We start from the raw sequence: 23,234 nt of genomic DNA, 5'->3' as shown, positions 1-23,234 counted from the left end.
CTTCCTCTATCTTCTGTAAGTTGAAAATGCCAACAAGATTAATCAAGAATGATAGTAAGTTCTCCTTTTAGTGGAATTAAACTTATACAATATGGACTATGGATAATTACAGCTAGGTGGATAGTTGAAGTACAAAATTGTCAAAATATGTGTCTCTGCCCACTTTATAATCTGGTATTATAAAAACAACATGGCTTACATCATCCAGATGAATAATTTGTAGAAGTTCCCAAAATAAAATGCTCTCAACCATGTATCCAACTTCAACTTTTAACATTTCCAAATGGACAAATAGCTCCTTAACTAATAGCTCCCAGTTTCTACTTTCTCTATTTGATTTATTCTGAACAAAAATAACCCCCCCATTGGAACATTCCAGTCAAGAATCCAGTGCCAATGAGTGTCAGTCGCATTTTGGAACATATTTGTCTTATTTAAAATTACCTGTTCACTTTATTACTTCACACTGTTATATGACAATATGGAACCATGAATATTAATTCTGGAACTCTTCCTTTGTCCTCTATTTTCTCCTATGAATCACCAGAAACCTCTCTCTATTGTCATTTCTTTCTGTCATAATCACAATTGTCTGATTATGTTGTCTAGCATGTACTTTTATAGTTCTATTGGAGCAATCTGCCTTTCATTCCTTTTTCAATCTCTCATGTCCCCTTTCTTGAACTCACCTGCCTTTTAATGGGAGAGCCTAGAAGCTGAGTTCACTTTGTCCATCTTTATCTTTACTTCCTTCTTAGTTTTATTTTACTAGGCTATAATAGTAAAGAGGACATTTAAGAGGATACCTAAAGTTCTTTGTTCTAGTCACAGTTTTGTTTTTTAATTATAAAAAACAGAAAAAGTCACTAATGTAAGCTTTGTTTAATCAGTTGTAAGATGCAGGGGATGACATCGGCTGGACATCTCTGAGTCTGCCTCCATGTCTGTCATCACTGAGATGATTAGCCATATTGGCACCGCACTTTTTCAGTGAGTGACATTTCTGCAAGAGTTAGTCATAGTATTCCACTGGATACAGATAGTTAAACATTCATTGTAAAACCCAAACGCCAGCACACATACAAGCTTCCTTTTGATTAACAGACACCTCAGCTATAATTCATTTTTTGCTCAGCTATATAGCCGATTGACATAAGTAAAACTTTAGTCAGTGCTTTTAAAACTATAGAACATATAAGCACAGAGGACTTAAAACTATCTTGTAAAATTATGAGATGGCTAGAATAAGTAGTGGGGCAAGTCAAATCAAATTTTTAATTTTCTGCAATCCTTATCATATAAGTTAAAAAAAAAATCTACTTCCTAACCTTTAATAACTGATGTTCACTGCAAGATTTGTTATATAAATACAGACACATATCAATAAAGGATACAACAACAGGAAAGTGCACTGTAGGCTTCAAAAAGATGGGTAGCAATATCCAGTCTTTTAGAGTCCACAATTTGTAAGTTGTTCACCAAGGCTAACTTGTGCAAATGTGGTATAACAACTGGAAAAAAGAAAAAGAAATTGTTACATTTTTATCCAAAACACACATACAATACTCATACGTCTTAAAAAATAATTTTTCATTTTAATTTATAAAATTTCATTTTAATTCTAGATGATTTTCCAAAGGTTACCCACAGTACTTTCTCTTACTAGGGAAGAAAGCATGTTTTTTCAGAATAGTGATCTGGGATTTGGGAGAAACAGATTATAGCACTGTCACTATAAACTAAATATGAAGATGTATACAGGTCATTTGGCCTCACTGCAATTCAATTTTCCAATTTGAAAAATGAAAACCAAATAAATAAATATAAACAAGTGACCTCTTATGTTGCTATTATCTTTACAAATAAGTTTCTTCATAAAACTATTCCTTCATAAAACTTTCATTCCTTCATAAAACTATTATTAGCTTTAGTTTCTCAAATTCTTAGCAAAGACCAATGTCAAACAGCACTGGTGATTGAGTTTTCAAGTCACTCAATGGACTCAATATCTTATAGCTCAACAAATAACGTAAAATTTCAAAAATATAAACAACCTACTGCTGAAAAAAAAATGATGGCCCAAGAAATATAACCAATTCGGTAGCAACGAGCACCCCTACTGCCTAAGACTGTGTCTTCTAAATACTGGTTCGTAAGCCAACCTTTCATTATTATTTTGAGACCATTATGAAAAGAAAAATTTTCTTCCTTGTGACACATATACCTTTCGACTACACTCAAAAGGGTTACATCACGGTCTAGAAATTTAACTCAACATGGCGCCCACCAAAGACCCATTGCCTATCTAACCTATTCTTTGATCTAGGAGCCAAGGTTCTTCTCCTTGCTTCAGAGCGATTACAGCCTCTACAAAGTTAGTCAAAGCCCTTCAGAATTTTTACTAGGGTCACCTGTAAATCTGATGTTACAACATGTGGAACTATCCCTATTGCCAACGAAAATACCAAACCGTTTTCTGTTACCTAATTATAAGATGTTATTTTTCTCATGTTACCCATTAAAAAATAATCTTGTGATTGTGTTTCTACAGCTCAAAAACTGTTGACCTCAACAGACCTTTGAACACTATAGTCCAAATCCTGAAAATATTTTTTGTTGATAACTTTTATCTTAAAAATACCAGGCTGGATATGCAATAACTAGTCTGTGGGAGAATCCAATTTTGTACTAGAAAACAAACTGACTTAAAGAAGGCAAACGTGAAGTCCTATACAGAGCATGTCAAATTGCAAAAAATAAAAGGACTAAAGTATAGCAGCAATAAGTGACATGCATCTGGAGTAATAATTCCTGGATGCTTTGATGCCAGCCAAAGAAACTGTTATCTTAAACAATTTCTTTACTGTGAGGCCCACAGTAAAAAAGATACTATAGAAACAAGAGAAAATGCTGTATATGATCATGCAGATCAGTTAGCAGATCAATAAGCTCTGAATTACAACAAAATGATGTATCATAGCTGAGTAGCATGCTAAGTGGAAGAAATGCATATTTTTATAAGAATATATAGGGAAACATACAAAATTTCTTTAAAAATAAGACATAAGCTTTAAATAGAAGGCAGCACATTATGTTGAAATTGACAGTTATTAAGAAGTGTTTTTAAAATAACTTGAAATTGTTTGAATTCCTTTCCATGTCTTACAGCAATCAGTATATAGTATAAGAAAACATCCAGTAACAGTAATGCCGAGCAATTCACAATAACCAGCTCTTTCTACTTTCAGCTTTTAGTGTATGAAAGCTAATGTAGAAAGGATTTAACACATGACAAATGCTCAGAGAAGCGTCTGGCTTTGATCTTACAATTCAGGAAAAAACGGTAGAAAAATGCAACTTACATTCATCTCGGAACCTTGGTTCTGCATTAGGCCCAACTCTACCAAACGTTTTTATGATCTCTGTATGCAAAGAATATTGGTCCTGATATTGAGGATCCTCCAGGAAAGAAGCCAACTGCATTTTCACTCTTTCCAGCAACTTCAAATTGGATATTTTATAGAATATTAATAATTGAGTAGTGTTATTAAAGAGAAAGATACACCTTAAACATGGCATGCAGCATGGGATTCAAATGTTTTATATCAACAGGATAGAAGAAAATTGAAATTAAAGAAGTATTTATTTAGTCTTTTGGCTCAGAAAAGGTTTTATATTTTTGTGTATGCTTGTTAATTCCTCATTTTTTGTTTTTTGAAAATAAAAAATATTAACCTGGCAAACTGTAAAAAAAAAAAAAAGAAAAGACCCCATAATACTTAGAGAAAAAGATAAATTTATGATGAATTGATATCTAAATTATAATTCTTAAAACAAATCAGTGTAAATTAGCCATTATTCACCTTCTGAAAGCTATGAGTCATTAATGACTTACATCTTACTCACATTTCCCTAAGACATTTTTATTTTAGGATTTAAGAACATGTTGAAATTCTGCCAAGACTGCAAGCTTTGCAGAATGATGTGCTTTTTTTTATGTCGCTTTACCAGTGAAGTACATAAGTGAAAAATGGAAAACATTTTTCCATAGCTAACAAAGTTGTTTAATTTTTGTTATAAAAAAATCTATATGACAAAGGAATTTTACAAAATAGTTTTTCTTTTTTTGGCAAATGTCTGTTAGACGAAAAATCTTGTCTTCTATTTAAGTGGCTAAGTAATGTGGTCACAAATAATTTATTTTCTAACCCACAGAGTTTTTCACTTGTATAAGGACATGTCCAACTTGATAATACAGAATGAAATTTTGATACTAATTTTGAGAAGTGCCTTGTAGTTAATGTTGCAGACAGAACCTAACAAACTTAAAATTAAGTCATAAATTTCTGAATTGAAATACGCTTTTAGGGAGGAAGACCTTGGTAATCTGAAGCAGGCATGACAGAGCATTGCCACAGTGATATGTGCTACAACAAGATGACACCAGTCTCCCAGATGACCTGCTGCTTGATATCAATGACAGTGAGGAGAATACAGGTGTCCTCTACCCTGTTTGTGAAACTGAGGGAGGGTTGTGTTCCTAAAGTTTATCTGACAAAACAGTCTTCAAATCTATACAAACTGGCAATCAGGAATTTATGTAGACTGTCTAGAAGTCTACTGGACAACAGAAGGCTCTGGAACGAGATCTGGTTTGAAGGATCAATCAAAACTGCAATATCCAGCTAGGCCTAAAACAGAACATCTGACAGTTGACTTATACTTAATTTTCTAATTGAGAAGACTATACAGATTTCCTTAGGACATGAAAATATACTTTGGCTAGGCTATCATGTTTTCAAATACTGAGATATACTCTGTTGGTCTACAACTAACTAAGAAATAAAATGCAAGGTATGATGCTCCCTGCCCTGTACCACCAGCTATGTGTATGGTAACGTGTTATGATCACCTCAACAGTACATAGATAGAAATAAATTTCAATCATTTCCTACCTCTCTTTGAATAACTGTTTCCATAATAGTGCCAAAAGCTGGAATTGTGGCAATCCTGACAGAGCTGTTCGAATTAAAAGAGAAAGAAACTGAAGCTTGCTTTGAGATGAAAAACGAATCATTATTAAAATGTATATCAAAGTAAATACAAGGCAAATATACCGTATTAGTCTCTAGCAATGACAAATTAAAATTTAAAAAGCAGACCAAGAAGAATGCTCAAAAAGACAGACAGGATAACTTAAGGTCGCAGTCTGTGAAACTCACAATTCAGGATCACTGGACAAGGTAACAAGGGCCGGAGCAACCCGCTTGTCAACTAACGCTTCACTCATGCCTCGAAGAGTCAGCTGTAAACCAGTCAACATGCAATAAAAAATGGTTTGGTAAACTGGAATGAGAACTGGGTTAGCTGTGACTGAGGATGGGCAGGCAGACTCATTGCCCTTTCTTGGTTTAGTCACCCACTCGAGACATTAAATTGTTAACAGCCTTTGGTTCATGCCACTATACTTACTGGTAACAACATGTTAGTGAGATTAGCAGAGCATCCCTTTTTGGCTTGGAAGAAATAGTCCATCAGCATGTTTTAAGCATTGAAAATATTTATTGAGAATTAATACTATTAATAGATATAGTTTTATAATATATGGCCTCCAAATGAGGCTTACGGTGAAGCTTGACTTGAAGATACATGAATACTAGCATGATAAAATTTAAAATCAAGTAAGCATACTCCAACATGATCATTTTAGAGAGATAAAATATTCTTCAATGAATTTAAAAGCTGATGGTTACTTCTTGACAGGCGCATTTAGAAAGGGATGCTGAGTGTAAAAGGCAGGGACCACACTTACATTTCAGGGTCACTGGAGAGAGTAATGAGAGCAGGAACAACCCTCTGAGCTACCAGAGTTTCATTCACCCCCTTCACCAACAGCTGATTGGTCAGCGCAGGGGGTATTCACAGGTGATGCATGGAAAGAGCAAACACAATGCCACGGGAAGAAGAAAGGAATAACCACGAGAAAGAGAGAAAACACAAAAGCAAAAACAAAATTAGAAGCTAAGCAAATACTGCTACTAGAGTGCTTTATAAAGGCGGAGAATGCTTAGGAGGAAAATAAAGCTTAAATAGCCTAGCAGTCCACGAAAACACAGTTTGTCACCGATTCAACGGCAGTTTGTACTTTTGGTCAGTCTGTGCAATTTCCATGTTCAATTAAAATGCAATTTAAAAGAAAGCTTTACTTTTTATTAAAAAAAGGGCTAAAAAGAAGACATATATTGGGTTCTGTGGTTAAAATTCTTTAAGTAAATTTGGTATGATTTTTTTATGACCAACAAGGTACAAACTGGACTGTTTTTAAACCAAACTCAAATGGCTAGCAGCCACCACTAAATTGCTTCTGATTGTTCTATAGGAAGTAAATTTTAAAATCGCATGGGAAAATCCCCAACCTTTCATGTCACATAACTTTCTCTTTTGAGGTAGAGAGATATAATACAGCTTAGTGGAAAGTATTATATGTGGGAATCAGATCTGGGTTTAGACTCTAGCGCTTTACTTATTACGTGGCCTCAGATATAGTATTACATCATCTCTTGAAACTCAGTTTTCTCATCTGAAAATGGTGATACTGTCATCTACCTTAAAGGATTGTTATGCTACTAATTGCATATAATATACCTAAATATTGTGTCTGACAAAGACTAGGCATTCAAGAAATACGAGTTTACTTTTTACGAGTACGCCAAGGGTATAAGATTTGTGATGTATTTTGGGGGAAAATTATTAATTATAAAAATTTTTATTGTATGGTGATCATGGATGGAAACTAGACTTTTGGTGGTGAACACAAGGTAGTACATACAATGTTGAAACTTATGTAACGTTATAAACCTATGTTACCTCAATAAAAAATATATTAAAAAAAACCAAAAAAATTTTTTGGCTGGTTCAACTAGCTAACATTTACAAACAGTTCTTTGTTTTACATTTCTCTAAAAGCTCAAGTACATAAAGTATATACGATGAGCATAATTAGACCCATCTCTATGATCTAACCATAAAAGCAATTCATTTAGCAACCAAGCCTAAATCATAGAACAAGAGGACAATATTAAGAAGTATGCATCTTGTTTTTTATAAAAAACACTGAATTTAATGAGTTCAACAGAGAAGGGCAATATCCTAAAGCTAAATTCTCAATTTCAGAATGCAAACACAAATTAATCCTCAATGCTAAACAATCTGTTCACCTTGTAATGAACTAGTCCTTGTGGAAGATAAACGATGCCATGGAACTTTCAGTAACAGAACCCCACCACTGTGTGCTATGTTAACACGTTCTCCTACACAACACGTCAGAGAGCAGAGCTCACTGCATATGAAAATTCTTAATTTTACAATACCCTGTTACCATTTAACAACTGATTCACTTTGGAATCTACTCCAACATTTTGAAATAATTTTTATAAAAAACCAGGGGTAATTAAGCAGGAATTAAATGACATAAGAATTTTTGTTATTACCTTAAACATTACTGATGTCAGGTAGAAAGAAATAGGGAAAAGGAAGTTCAAATACTGTGAAATACAACTCTTATCTCTGTATCATTTTATAAATAAGATACCTTAGATTTGAATCAGTAAAGTGTATCTTGAAATGTCTATTTTGTGCCAGACAAAAAGCATTAAAAAAAAAAAGAAAAAGGATAATCTAGATGACAAGTTAGTTTTTCATTGCTCTGGACTTTTTCAGTTTAATTTCTTTATTAAGCTAGAAAATCAGAAAGCAAAATTTAAGAGCTATCAATTATCACACACTTTACACACAATATATCATTTGACCTGGAACCTGCTGAGGTTAAATACAATTATTACCAATGTTTCAACAGATGAAGAAATGAGCCTTTGAGAAGTTAAGTAACTTGACCAGGATTTTAGAGGTGGAGCTACAAAATGGACTTCAGGCACATTTGTCTTAAAGCCCATGCCCTCTGTGAGTTGTAGTCCAATGTTACATGCTTAATTTCCTTATGATCGATATAAAGAAATCATTATATGAAGTTCTTTTCTGCATTTTTTGGCAAGTCCATTACGTCACACTGGGAGTCACATGATAAAGTCTCCTTATAAATCAATTTCAATAATAAGTTGCTACTTCAAAAAGCAATGTATGGCCTCTTATTTTACAATGAGAATAATATGACTGATTGGGTTTCCGTTTTGTCCTGCTGTCTGAAAACTCAGAGCTAAATTTACTGTTCAATTTCACTAAAGTATCTCATATTGTGTTCCTGGTATGTCAGTTTTTGCTTTCTTTTCAACAGTGTCCAGTCTCACATTTAAAAAATTTTTAATTTTATTTTAAGTGTCCTATTTTTACGTTCTTAATTTGAATTAACTCATTTTGGAGAGAAGTAGGCATAACCGTAAAACAAAAAGTATTAGTATTAAAAGAGATCTTATGAAATATACTTATTCCCTTAATACAATTTTGTTTAAAATAAGAGTGATTGACAAAAATTAACTTTAATTTTTCCTACTGATGATTTTTACTGGCATGCTCAGTGAACATTTTTTTATCATAAATGAATTTGAAAAAATATTGAAATAATCTCTCAAAATAGACTTAGTTTATAACCAACCTGAGAGAACACTGAAAACTGCTTAAGCACAGGCATAGTTTCCAGACCAGCACTGACAGCAAACATAGAAACCAAAACCAGACAAAAGCCACATATAAGAAATAAGGAAGAAAAAACTCAAAAACACATAAAAAGAGAGGATACTCCATTTTATTTACTTAAAGTATTTTCACTTGTATGATAGCTTCACCAGTGTATATATACATTTTAGAAACAAATGGTTTAAGAGAAAGCAATAGCTTTTATAGTCTTAGAATAAAATCCTATGAAGAGAGTATATTAAAGAAATAGCTCTTCATTTAAAAGGATGCTGTTTTCTTTTCGGGGGAAGGAGGAAACTAAAGAAAGACTTGTTTCTTTCATGGTAATGATTTTTTTTCAATATAGTGAATAATCAAAAATTATTTACACCCAGAAGGAACTTACACTAGACATCAAATTGAATTTTCAACGTGGTATTCTCCTTGAAAAAGAACACTTGATTATAGTTTTTTAAAAATAAAGTATGTATAATAACTGAGGGAATAACCTGGACAGGATTTTCAACCTTCTGATAACAATGAAATTTTCTTTAGATTCCAGAAATTTACTTCATATGTTTAAAAGTTTTAAAAGTATATATTTTAAATATATCAGTGCTCTGTCTTTCAAATTGCAATTTATCTTAAATTGTGGGAAAATTCTTAAATTCAGAAATAATTCAATTATCCAGTTCTCATGGAAACACATGCTTTAAGATAGTTAAAGAATCACATGCAGTTAGGGATATTTTAATCTGGATAAATATATGTTCCCTAAACTATTATATTATTTTGTGAAGTAATAGCATTAATAAAACGAATGATAATGATAGTTAACATTCAATAAATTCTTACTGTATACCAGACACTGTTTTAAGGGATTTACAAGCATTAATTCTTAATATTAACAAAAATCCTTTGGGATGGATATTTATTAACATCTTCATTTTGTAGTTGAGGAAACTAAGGCACAGAGAAGTTTGAACTTGCCACTAGATGGCGGAGACAGAAACTGAACGCAGGTAGTCTGCCTCTATGGCAAGAATCTAGGAATAAGAAATGGTCTAAACCAACTTTAATGCTCAAATATAAGTTCTAGAAGAATATATATATATATATATATATATATATATATATATATATATATGTGTGTGTGTGTATATATATATATATATATACACACATAACTAGGCGATGACATAATTTTCCTCTATCATGGGTACAAAAGATAAGTATGTAAATTTTCATATTTAACTTGGTGGCAATTTAAGAAAATCTAGTTAAATTGTATGAACAATCTATTCTTTTATAAATCTATGAGCCAATAATCTATAGGGATGTTATTCCAGATATGGTATGTGAGGGAATAATGAAGTAGGTTAATAAAATAAATAGTTCCATAACTGCAATAATTGATTTTTTAATGCTACTCATGAATCCAATTATATTTTACAACTTTAAAAGTATCCTATATTGTTTTATTTTAGTTGCCATATACCTCAGTAAATAGAAAAGTATAGTCAGAAAGATTTACATAGGATGGAAATTAAAATAAGATTTAAAAGAAAATTTGAGAAATGGAACTGATAACAGAATAACATCCAAGGAACCATTAAAGCTAGAAAATATTCTTAAATGTGTCAAAAGCTAAATTTCTGCCCCATCACACAGTACACAACTAGACATTGTTCAACACCATAAAATATACATCAATATAACAGCACGTAAAGCTATTTTTTAAAAAACATTCCCTTCTCCCTCTTCCAGAGAAAATTATTATAATACAAACCAACAGAAGCATCTGTTTACATACCTCAAACATTCTAGCAGCAGTACACCTCACAAGTGCCGAAGTGTGGACGACACCATACCATAAAACAGTCAACAACAACTCATGGTACGCTGGATTTGCACTGAAAGAAACAAGTCAGTATTAAAAGTGAGAGCCATAGCGCCTTACTGGTGTACTATAAAATACTACATTGATAAGGAATATTAATGATAATAAAAATACTGGTAAAACATATTAGAATGACTTTGTATGGTTTAATAGGTTGTGTCCAAGACTCTTTAAAAAAGTCACCCTATAAAACTACAAACTTTTAGCATACTCAGGAACTACACTCTTAGCTTCTCTCAGCATTTGCAACTATGATAGAAATTTTAACTCTTTAATAGCATAGAAGTTAAAATTATAAAAAATATAGAAAAATAAAATTTACCTATGAGGAAAAGAAGAAAGAGCGCCAGAACAAGATTTAGATGGGTAATTTACAACCTCTGTGCATCTTAATTTCTGCATCTATCAAAATTGGAGAAGCAATGTATGTCCTATCTATATAGGATCAAATAACATCAAGTCAAATCATCTATATGGACGGGTAAGTTGGCTGTGAAGCCTGTCACAATGCAAGATAGTGTTATTAATAAATGCATAAACCTGTTTTCCGTGAAGACTGGATTAGAACTGCTTTAGTGACAGATGATGTGATTACGAGCGGGAGCAGACAAATCAAGTGAACAGAGAAAGGAGCATAATGACCTGGCTTGCACTTGGGCTCCTTTTTCAGTTTTGGGAAAAACTAAGTTTTCTTCAAAACTGTATTAGATTTTATTTCTCCACTGCTTTAAGGAAAACCTATGTCTGTAGCCTTTTCCCCACTCTTTTATTATAATGTACTGATTACAAAATATTGAAAATGTATAAATAAGCAAAAACAAAAACCAAAAACCTTAAGGCTCAAAAACAAGAGGTTTGAAACATATGCCAATCTTTTTGGACTGAAAATATATACTCTATAAATCCAATTTAAAAACTTCACATGACTTTTAAAAATCTATAAGCTATTATTTTTACCCCAGTTCCACAAAAGAAGCCTTCAGGCTATCAAGAGGAGCATGAGATAATGAAAGCAGGGTCATTACATCTTCTAAGAATCCAACTAACAGTTTTCGGTCTTCTTCCTACAGAGAAAAAAGACAGATAATGAATTTCCAAGCAAAGAAGTAGAACTAAAACCATAATTTCCTATCCATCATTGGAACATTTTACCAAATAAAGGTGAAATATCTTAATTTGGAAGCATTTTAATTAAAGATATTTATTAAGTATATTTACGATCACAATAGTGTGAGGACAGACTAGCTTAATTCATAGATTTAGACCTGTGTTTTCCAATATGGTAGCCACTCACCACATGTGACTATTTATATTTAACAGCCACATGTGGCTAGCAGCTACCTTATTGGACAGCTCAGATACAGATTATTTCCATCATTGCAGAAAGTTTTATTAGATAGTCCTGGTTTGGAACATAAAAGGGTATATTCTTTTTTCAAAATTTATTTTACCAGTTTTAGTTCCCATTAATTTTGGCTCTAAATATTTAAATACAAACTACTAAGACAGCTATCCCTCTAACAGTAAAAAATCGATTTCCAAGAAATTATATTTGCAATGTCTTAGTGGTAAGAAACTGCATGCTTGCAGAAATATAGACTATTGTGTTCTTGAAAGAAATAGCACGTTTGACTGAAAAACAATCTACATTTTTCACCTTTCTTTAACAAACCATTATTTTCATAATCAGAAAATATTTTTCTTTTTTTCTTACAGAACACTCTATTAAGAAATATGTTAGAAAAAGCAAGTCTGCTAAATTAGTAAAGTTAAAAAAAATACTGTGTATGTTAAATTAACCTGAATCTGTAAGGGAAAGGAACTTGACATTCTATCAGAAATAAATAACAAACAAGAATCAAGTTTTTGCCATTAGGCATATATTAGGTCAACAATAAATAACTCTTATGAGGAAGACTGGGTTACCGCCTACCATTTTTTTCTACATAGGTTAATTTAGAATGAGGTAGAGATAAAGGGTTGACAAAATAATCAGGATGAATAAAGGATGGATGTAACAGTTTTAGAACATGACAGTCTACTTAAATGAAAAGCTTAGATGCGGACAAATCAGTATCACACCTATGTTGAAATAGAAACTTCATCCATTTTTAGTTGCCTACTATGTCAAAGAATGTACATAAATTTGTTAAATGAACTGAAAATCTGAAAATACTTAAGTGTGTAATAAGAGCTATGAAATACACGTCTAAATGAGCAATGGTTCTTTTGATTTGAAAATGTATTACAATCTTATTTTTGAAATCTCAAGACAAAAAATACTGCTTATATATTAGATTCAAAATAGTTTTTGTTTACCAAAGCAAATAGGGCAGTGATTTACCCTAACAGAAAATTTTGTTTAGTAAGAAAAATACTAACTGCTGGTATGTGCTTCCTAAAACAAGTAACACTGGCAATCTATGATAGTTACCTCACTTCACATTTTGTAGAAAACTTAAAAGAGTTCTTCTCTCTTTAGATATTTGGACTTCATATAGTGACTCAAAAAACATGTCCTTACTCATTTATTCAACAAATCTATACCGAGGGCATACTATGAGGAAAATCTTGTACTTGGTACTTTAGTATGCTTTATACTATTTGTGGTCAAAATCAACATACAAATTTGCAGGGGTTAAAAAAAGAAAGAGAAAAATATTGACATCACACTTGCTATTATGCTGGAACAGCTTCCAAAATTAAAAAGTGAGGAGAATGGTCTGTAAACCTTTGTCTGGCAATGTGTTAGGACTTAATCACCATGAATTTAAGAACAGAGACAATTTACAATCTATTAAGGCTACATGCCTTAAAATATTCTATACACAGGGATTCTACGTGTACCCATATTATGAGGTAGTCTTACAAACTAGTGTAGAAAAGTTTAAAAGACTACTGTCCTACTTTAACAGAGTTGGAGCTTCTATTGCAAGGTATCTATATTTTAATGTTGTAAGATGATTCAAATCTGTTTTGGAAGAAGAATGCAATAAATGTGAATTCAAAGGGCAAAAGAAATAAGTTAGGTATTACTTGGAAGAAAATTCAGGAAAAAAGGTCTTCCTTTTTGATTCTCGCATCCTAATTTCCAAAAATACTTTTATCCTGAGTCTATGTTTTCACCTTACTGGTGGGACTGCCTCACACTTAAAAATGACTGATGTGCCTTCCTACACCTCATGTGTAATTCACTTAAAACAACGTTGAATAGTGTGACGGTGAGCACCAATATGCCACACCTCCTGGTCCATGCCCTCCTTTAGTTCCTGCCTCTTGAATGTGGGCGGGGCCTGTGACTTGCTACCACCAATAGAATGTAGTAGTAGTGATGTGCCAAACCCAGGCCTAGGCCACAGCCTAGCAGATTCTGCTTTTGCACTCTTGGGAGCTCTGAGCCCCTGTCAGAAGTCCAGCTCTGCTGTTCCAGAGGCCCCGCGACTACGTGGAGACTGATGCTCAGCCATCCTAGCTGAGCCCCCTGCCAACCAACCAGCTGAATGCAGCAACATGAGTGACCACCACAAAACCAGCAGAAGAGACACCTAGCTGAGCAAAGCCCGTGAGCAAATAAAAGGGTTGTGATAAACCATTATGTTTTGGGATAATTTATTATGCGGTAACAATTAAGAAAAATGAAGTATTATCAAAAAGCACTTTGCTAGAAATGATGACAGAGTATAGTGTCCTACAGTACTTTGTAGTTTGCTTCACCTAACGTGTGCTTTGTTGTTTTCGAAAAGTTCATCATGAAACACAAAGAAACTGCTAAATAAGTACAATCTAACAAAATATCAAGAAGTACACCATCTGTAAACTTATTTGTTCAACGGAGATTTTACTCAGAGACTTATTATTCAAATATGCTCTTCATTATACATAACTAATCGAATAACATGAGTAAATAAATTTTGTTTTCCTTTATAGGTAACATTTTCACTTACACACACATTAAAAAGACATAACATTAGGTATCTTTCTAAACAGAAAGAGCTTTTATATTTTCCAGTGAAAGGACTTTCCCCTTACCTGAATATAACACGTAAGGACTCCTGTTGCATAAATGGGGACGGTGGCTTTAGTGAGGACCCCATTTCTTGCTGAGGAATCTAAAATTATTTAAAATAATTTAAAAAATCCAAGTATGTTTTAAAAGTAAAGCCAAAAATCAAAATGCAAATTATATTTAAAACTACAACTGGTTACAAGTCTTAGCAATAAATATTATCATTACTTTGAAAAACAATTTTGATTAAAACACATATCCACTGATTGTTGTAAAAATATAACAATACTTTTTACAGAGCCGTTAGCATAAACATTTTTAATCGATGGGAAAATACTTTAATAACCAAGATGAGATGCTATATTCCTATTGCCATAATCAGAAATCAGTTTTCTATTAGAGTCTCCCAAGTGCTCGTATTAGCAGGTCTTTATAACATTTTATGCTTTCAATTTGTAGTATTTAATAAAACGTAAAGGCAATCACCTAAAGGGAGGAGTCGACATATACACTATTTAATCTGCTTCCAGATACCCATGAGATACTACTTAGTTTCCAGCACTAGCCTAGTTCTGGAGCCCCTCCTGCTTCCTCTGGAGTCAGAACCCTGATTATATTTGGAGGAGAGAGGAGTCAGGCTACAACTGGGGGAGAGGGGAAAGCATCCAATCACAGGTAAATGCCCTTAACGTAAGAGATTTTCTTATGTAGACCTGCAGATGATTTTAAAAGCTCCAGAGATGACATGGCAATTATCATTTATAGCACCATCAGCTCTTGTTTACTAACCTTTAGGCACTATATATTATGTTTTAAGTGCTTTGTATTTGCTTTCATGTACTCAAAATTTTTTATTACTTCTTTTTCTATTTTTATATGGTTTTAATTTCTTTTTATAAAGAAACTGAGTTGAAAAGATGTATTTACCTAATTGCCCTGAAATAATTTTAGCAAAAAAGAAAGTTCCATTTTTCATATCAATTAGTATCTGAGGTTTGTTTATTCTCTTGGTAAGGGTAATTTTTTTTCTTTGGGGGAGTATTGATGTTGCTTGAGTGTGACTATAATTCAGAAGTAAATGAGGCTAGGAACATAAGCTTAAGTTGAAGTCATATAATTGAACCGTACATTCAAGTGTTAGTAATCATTTCCTATATGAACAGCTAACCATCCATAGCTAATTAATAATTATAAAAGCTGTTTCCAAAATATGTAAAGATTCTTCACTAATTTATCATCAGAATTAATATTTAAGTACACAGATAATACTAATAATCAGGCGTTCCAAACAGTAATCCTTTATAAAGCTATTAAACAAACTTTGGGAAGCATTTGTCAAAAAGAAAATCTCATCAATGTTCTCCAATTTAAAAGAAAAGGATTCGTTTATTCATTCTCTACCTTCTGAGGATAGTCAAAATGGAGTTTTCTAGATCCCTCAAAGCAAATCACTAAGATAGGATTGAGATAAGAATTATCTATACATTCAAAATCAACCACGTTGTTTTAAAAAAGAGGGTGGTTATACATTTTTTTCTTTAACATTTTCCACAATTTATTCCTAAAAACTAGAAAAATAAATAGGGACATAAGATCCACCTATAAACAAGTTCTTAGGTCAATGGTGATAATAACTAGACTTCTTAAGACAGATGAATGAAAATTATTAAGAGAGGCTCGAGTTGCCCATTCAAGATTGTAGGTTCTTTACATTTCATGTTTCATTTGAAAAACATATATACATATCTTGCATTTACTCCATTATGTTCATTTTAATTTCAGAAGTTTTAAATAACTAATTATGAATTGGATGCTCTTTGTTTTGTAATTTTTAGTATCTTGAATATACCACTTCAAACCTCTAGGGTACAAGTACTGAGTTTAAGAAGCTCAGCCTTAGGTCAGTTTGATCACAATGAAGGTAGATATTTACAATCAACCTGACAAAGATTAATCTCACCACTACCTCACGGGAAGGATATTATATATTAGATACAGTTGTAAAACCAAGAACTCCATAGTAAAACTTTTCCTTTGTACTAGCAAGTACTAGCAATTGTACTTGCTAGTTCATTATTCAATTGGCATATAAAGAATATAGTATTTTTGCTGAGTAAAGAGATTCATTCATTTTTAAAAGTAGTAACAAACAAACTTACCAATGTTTTCTTCAGATAGTCTTAAAATCTCCTGGAATTGAGGTTTTACCTAAGCAACCCAAAGAAAAGATCCAAAAAGTCTCAGGTTCACAGACTATTTGACGAGTAAATAAATAAAATGTTTACTACTGCATCTATCTATCTGTCTGTCTGTCTGTCTGTCTGTCTGTCTGTCTGTCTATCTATCTATCTATCTATCTATCTCTTTTGCTTTATAGAACATTGATTCATGTGGTCAGAAATGTAATAATTCTTAAGAGGCTTAGGAAAAAAGAAGAGTTAAGTTACTAAAAATAACATCTCTACATATAAAATATTTGAAAAATCAGTTCAGGTCAGCAAATATTTCCTGAAGAGCCTTTAGTTTTCTTCACTAAATTAATTTTCAAGATGATTTTAGACACTTGAAATTACTACCTCCTAAAACTGAACTTGATGACAGATTTGTTAGGTAGATATTATCTGATCAGAATTATTGAATAAAACATTTACTGTATTTAAAAGGAATAAAAAGGAAATTGCAGTCATTCAGGGTATTCAATCAGTAACATACGGAAGGTCAGACAATTAAGTTCGCGAACTTTCCACTGTGTACGCGCAAGTAAGCGCACTTAATTGTCCGGCCAAGGCATACATCATCTGACATCCATCTGTTTAGTTTTTTAACTTCTTTAAAATTTAAATTTAAACATTAAATACTGAATTTAACTTTAATATTTTAAGTTAGAGCAAATGCTTGTTTTAATATAGTATTAACGCCATCACAGACCAGATTTCAGGCCACTGACGTCAACCACTTACTGGTAAGTGATAAAGTGAACTCCTTGCTTTTGTTAAAAAATAAAAATAAAATAATAATAATAATAGCTACTTCTTTTGGAGATGTCAATTTTTGCCACTATTGCTAACAATAAAATCAAATTACATTTGTTTAATAATTAGATGTTAATGAAAAATGTAAAATGATCTTGTTTCTTTTATAGTAACATAAAAGTCTGGTTTCCTCCTATTGGCAGGTCAGGCATATTAATTTACATAATCAACTTAAACTGAGGTGAAGACCACTGTTAAAAGATTAATCTACAGAATAATACTTAGAGAACTAAAAGACACTGAAGTAACTTCTTCATTTCACATAAGAAAAGACTAGGCCCAGATTAATTATTTATTATAGGTCACACACATAACAGGGCCATAACCCATTTTCTGAATTTTGTTCAGTACACTGTACCAAACTGTTTGTGTTTTAAACGTTTCAAAAACTACAGATTTAATAGTAAAGAGCTACACAGAGTTCTTACCTTTCAAATGTCTTAACATTTGATTATAGCAACTACATGTTTTTATATTTTTATGAGGTCTCTAAAGAACTGGCTTAACATTATGCTATGAAGACAAATGAATTAACAGGATTAAAGAAGAAACTGGGATCTAAGGACATTCAAATTTTAATATCTAAAACTACAAAGTAACCTGGGTAAGCAAATGTGACAAATGATGGTTTAGGTCATGACTGAAATATGCAGCATTTATCTCAGGTTCCCATGCTATTCTAAGGGCTGGTATTGTTGCAGCAAGTCTTCTATATAAGCTGCTTTGGTTCCACAATCACCTGAGGTTTTGACCGAAGTAAGCTGAGCAAATAGCTGCTTCCTGCATCTGTGGTAGGTGATAAAGTACCAGAAGCATATTCAAAGCACTAGTTGAGTGCCCTAGCTGATACTTCCTATGCTGAAAATCTTTGAGATATCCAGTGAGTAGATCTGCATACAAACCAAGCTTAGGCTAACTCGTCTTTTGAAAATCAGATATAAAGGTAAGAGTATTACTGACTAAAATTTTTTTTTACTATCATAGTTTTCTAAGATATTAAAAGATAATTAGAGTAAAGGAAGGGCTCATGCTTTTATTTACTCTGTCATAGCATTAATTAACACATTACATTTCTATGGCTCTTGCATATAAGAAAACAAGTTTTTACCTTAGTGTTTGTAAAAATTTTGCCAAATGTCCGGCAAAGGCGCCAGAAAAATCTGGAGAACTCATGGACACAGGCAGTTGAGGTAACATTAATTTTGCCAACTATTTCTATAAGTTGTGGCAACCTGAATATGAAAGGAAAGAAAAATAGGCAGGGGATACATATAAATTACTGTTTCCTTGCCAATTTCTGAAACAATGCAAATCTAACAACCTCTTCTGTTTTGTTTTTCATAGACATTAAAATTGGAAAGCAAAGGAGTTGTTTGGGACCTTTTGAAAAGGTCTTAAGTTTACATTCTACTCTATAAACTTCTTAGAATAAATTTTAGCTGTTTGCCATAAAATATACAGAACTTTAAAGGTCGAGTTCTGAGTATGGAGTTAACAGGACTCAAATCAATGAACTTGATGCTTCGCACAAGAGCTTGCCTAACATGGCATCCACTTAGCCTCAAAAATGAGAAGTCTAAAATCCATGTAGTTTAAAATCCATCACCACCATGAGACAACAAGGCAGCGGGTAGGTTCTTCTCCCATAATACAGCAACACCATCTTCACAGACAAATCACTACATACCCAGCAGTGTAAATCTCCTCTCCTAAAGAAGTTTACCATAGATGATGCCAAGTTACGCTTTGTTATATTTTTTATATTTTGACCCTTAGTACCAAGGCTAACCTTGGTACTTGGTGAGCTACCTTCCATTCAACTGACTGAGGTGAACTGAATGATTGTGGAGGCGGGTACTTACAATTGATTGACAACCCATAGTAAACTCTCCCAGCCTGTAGTACCCTCCTGTTCCAGCTGGTAATCATAAAGTTGTAGTAGCACTGCCAATTGCTCACGACTCCCAATAATAGTAGACACATCTTGAAGGGGTGACATAGGTCGAGGGAACCTCGTCACTATAAATAATAGAAGCAAAACAAGTTATGTGGAAAATGACAGTTTGGGCAGTTAGCTATTCTATCAAAAGGAAAATAAAGTTCTGCCTCCTAATAGTTAATCAGCTTATTATAAACTTTAAATATTATACTGAAATAAACTAATTAAATCATATTTTAGAAACAAATGAAATAAATTCTTGTCACATGTGAACAAATTTAACAAATCTCAAAAATTAAGATTTTTACAAGACTAAATAGTTATCAACAAATATTGTAATGAAATAGTTTGCTATGGAAGAGTAAAATTTCATTTAGGTTAATTTAAAATTGGCCCAGAGATAAGATCTTAGATAAATATAAGTTTAAATTTAGTTTAAAAATATAGAAATACTTCCAATTCCACTAGATTGTTTATGTCAATGAAATAGTAAATATGATAAAATGTTTCCTTCAGGGGGTAAGAAATTAATAGGGTAGTAGCAGGGAAAAAATTGTTTAATACCAGAGAATAATGATATAAAATATATTAAAGCTTGAGCTGAAAAGGATTCTTAAGTATTTAATCTCCAATATTAAGTGCTTTATTTAAAAAATTTCCATACATATTTGGTAAACATTAAGTTAACTCTACGCAACTCCTGCATAGAGGTTAACACCCTATGAAGACACAAATAAGGAGGCAGCACTTTCTCAAAACACTTATCGATTAATTATTAAACTTAAGAAACCATGAAATATACTTAATTTAAAAAATGCTCAAAGAAAACATTAAGATGTTATTGTCTTTCTATGATGTGCAAGGCTTTAAACAATACACTAAGTTCTGATAAAGGTTATTTCTTGCTAGCTGAACTCTCCTGTTTGCTATGATAATGCACAAACAAATAAATGAATCTAGGTAATATGGTGTCTCTCACCATCTGAGGTTTCTGTTTGAGTTTTCACTATCTCAAGCCAGGAATCAATTAGGTTTGGTGGTGAGGGATATTTGTATTTCATATTTCTACATCATGTTCACAGCATATCTAATATAATTTCAAACAGAGTTATATCATATTGGTTAGAATCTGCTATACTATGATGGAATTAATGTTATTCTTTCAAAAATAGTGATAAATTATTAAAAAATAATGGAATTGTTAAAAGTAAAATAGATATATCAAGATTTACTGTAGGGAAAATGAGGTCCAAAGATTTAAAGCTAGGTCCAACAGAAGCAGAACAATGTCAAGAAATAAGCAATTACTTGGATAACTCAGTTATTACAGATAAGCAATCAGAGTGGTTCAGGGACTTCAATATATCATTCTATTTAACAGAATTTAAAAAAATTTGAGCATCTAACTTATAACAATACAAAAAGGTCCCAAGAATGCCTGGCATTTTAATAGGCTGGGAAAACAGCAGCATTTTTATTATCAACTAAATAACCACAATTACCCAGCAAAATAATAGCTGTTATGACTCTTTAATGTATTTCCCTCTCACTAAAATGTAAGCTCTATGATAGCAAACATTTTTTCTATTTTGTTCATGCGTAAATCCCAAGTATTTAAAATAGTGCCTCACATAAATGTTAGCTAACATTGGGGAATAATTGGTAATAAAAATATCTGTGTGGGTTTACATTATTTAAGAGAAAACAAATAAATCTTCACTTATACTAAATTATATCCCAAATTACATGGATATATGTATAGACAGATATATAGACATGGATACATATGGATCGACCCTAAATAAAGATATATTTCTCCATTTACAATAAATTCATCATAATCTAGATGTGCGTATAATAACAGTAACATTTATAGCTACAGTTAAAAGTCAGAGAGTCAAATTAAGTCAACAAGAACTGAAAAGAAAAGATTATTTTTGGTATGATAAAGACATAATCACAAGAAAAGAACCCATAAACACTAGAATGAATACAGAGGGTGCCAAAAAATGTATACACATTTTAAGAGAGGAAATAACTATTAAAATTGTAATAAATACTCAATATATACTGATAACAAAAGATGAATACAAGTCATGTTTGACTTCTGCAATTGCAAGAGGTGCTCAAAGTGGTTCCCATCAGTGTCCAGACACTTCTGATTATGGCGAACTACTGCTTGAACAATGTTAACCAAAATGTCCACTTGTATACAGTTTTTTGGCATCCCGGTGTGTTCAGGATGGTAAAATAGTTGTTTTGAAAATTTTCTATCTAATATCTAGCACATGCCTGGCAACAGGTGACATTCAAGAATTATTTGTTATATGAATGAATAAATGGTAGCAAATGTTACGGGTTGAACTGTATGCCTCCTAAAAATTCCTATGTTTAAGTCCTAACCCCTGGAACCTTAAAAGATGACCTTATTTGGAAACAGCGCTGTTGCAGAAGTAATTAGACAAGATGAGGTCATAGTGGAGTAGGGTGGGCCTTTCATTCAACTGATCTTAGAAAATAGGGAAATTTGGACACAGTGACACAACACGCACACAGGAAGAACAGAAAGTGAAGACGAAGGCAGAGATTGAGGTGATGCATCTAGTATGGGCCATGGAACACAAAAGATCGCAGCAAACCCCCAGAAGCCAGAGGAGAGGCCTGGAACAGCTTTTCCTTCCTAGCCTCAGAAGGAACCAACACTGCTGACACCTTCACCTCAGACTCTAGCCTTCAGACTGTGAGACAACACATGTCTGTTGTTAAAGCGCTCAGTATGTGGTACCTTGTACTGGCTCCCTAGCAAACCAATACAGCAAGACAGAAAGAGAAAGAGGAAATTAGAAAGTCAGGAAAGTCTCCAGGCAGATGAAGTGCCTCAAGGAGTGAAGGGGCAGAACCCGAAGTGGCAGCTCTTAAGTGCTTTAGGAAGGCTTATCTTAAAAGTTTGAAGTTTCATTCTCAATAATATCATTTTAAAATATTTAACTGTACCCCATCCATTCTCAATTTTCCAAGTAAAATTGACATTCAAACAGTATGCACAATTTTTATGCTGTGTTGTGTGTATCCTTGGACACACTGCATCATATCCCTAAGATTATAGGTAAACCTCCGTTTATATGAAAACTGCAATTCTAAAAAAATTAAGTGTCTGTTGATGTTCTTGATCTTATAATTCTTTTGTCTATCAGAAAGCCAGTAAGAGACAGGGACAATTTCACAAATCTGAAAAAGCTGCAAAGGGAATTCATACACAGTAATAACTTGTCTATAACCATTTATGCAGGGCGACAGATAGGTGCAGTGGGGTTACCAAGTGTCATGGATGAAAGACCACTACTGGTGAGATGGACATTGAGATAAGAAAACACTGGCTTCTGCTATCAATTTCATGTATTTCTGAAAATAAGTCATATTCCTTCTTTGAAAAATAAAAATTCTGCCACATATGCTTATATTCCTTTCAAAGACACAGTAGGAAAGAGTAAAATATTCACCTTCCCCTATTGAAAATAAGATGAAACAGCTTGGGAAGGAAAAAAAAGACTTAAAAAGTGGAAATGACAAGCTTCATAAATTGGCACTAGTAAGTATTAAGGGCATCTTTTCATTGATTCAGCTCATTATTTCAGCCACCGAAGAAAAGGTTATAAAAAGACTATAGATTAAGAATGGAAAGAAAGTATAAATGTCATAAGATATAATACCATGATGCTTATCCATAAG

General features: G+C 32.7%; 1 protein-coding gene across 9 annotated transcripts in view; it reads right to left on the bottom strand.

Annotated features, from left to right (window-relative positions):
- Positions 1-23,234, bottom strand: part of RELCH (RAB11 binding and LisH domain, coiled-coil and HEAT repeat containing) — a 93,249-nt gene that overhangs the window by 11,818 nt on the left and 58,197 nt on the right. For 6 of the 9 annotated variants that reach the window (XM_033087348.1, XM_033087351.1, XM_033087350.1 and 3 more), the window contains 10 exons: positions 19,429-19,585; positions 18,675-18,798; positions 16,694-16,742; positions 14,558-14,637; positions 11,486-11,592; positions 10,442-10,541; positions 5,813-5,895; positions 4,956-5,019; positions 3,363-3,501; positions 1,395-1,511 (listed from right to left, as the gene is read on the bottom strand). In XM_033087348.1, the coding sequence (XP_032943239.1) occupies positions 1,395-1,511; positions 3,363-3,501; positions 4,956-5,019; positions 5,813-5,895; positions 10,442-10,541; positions 11,486-11,592; positions 14,558-14,637; positions 16,694-16,742; positions 18,675-18,798; positions 19,429-19,585 (1,020 nt within the window). Of the gene's footprint in view, positions 1-1,394; positions 1,512-3,362; positions 3,502-4,955; positions 5,020-5,222; positions 5,306-5,812; positions 5,896-10,441; positions 10,542-11,485; positions 11,593-14,557; positions 14,638-16,693; positions 16,743-18,674; positions 18,799-19,428; positions 19,586-23,234 lie in introns of those variants that run through there. The other 3 variants (XM_033087349.1, XM_033087353.1, XR_004421057.1) reach the window with 2 other exon arrangements.

The sequence above is a fragment of the Rhinolophus ferrumequinum genome, chromosome 19 (assembly GCF_004115265.2).
Source record: "Rhinolophus ferrumequinum isolate MPI-CBG mRhiFer1 chromosome 19, mRhiFer1_v1.p, whole genome shotgun sequence".
NCBI classification, from domain to species: domain Eukaryota; kingdom Metazoa; phylum Chordata; class Mammalia; order Chiroptera; family Rhinolophidae; genus Rhinolophus; species Rhinolophus ferrumequinum.
The sequence above is the reverse complement of the archived record's forward strand: the minus strand, read 5'-3'. Positions and strand labels throughout refer to the sequence as shown.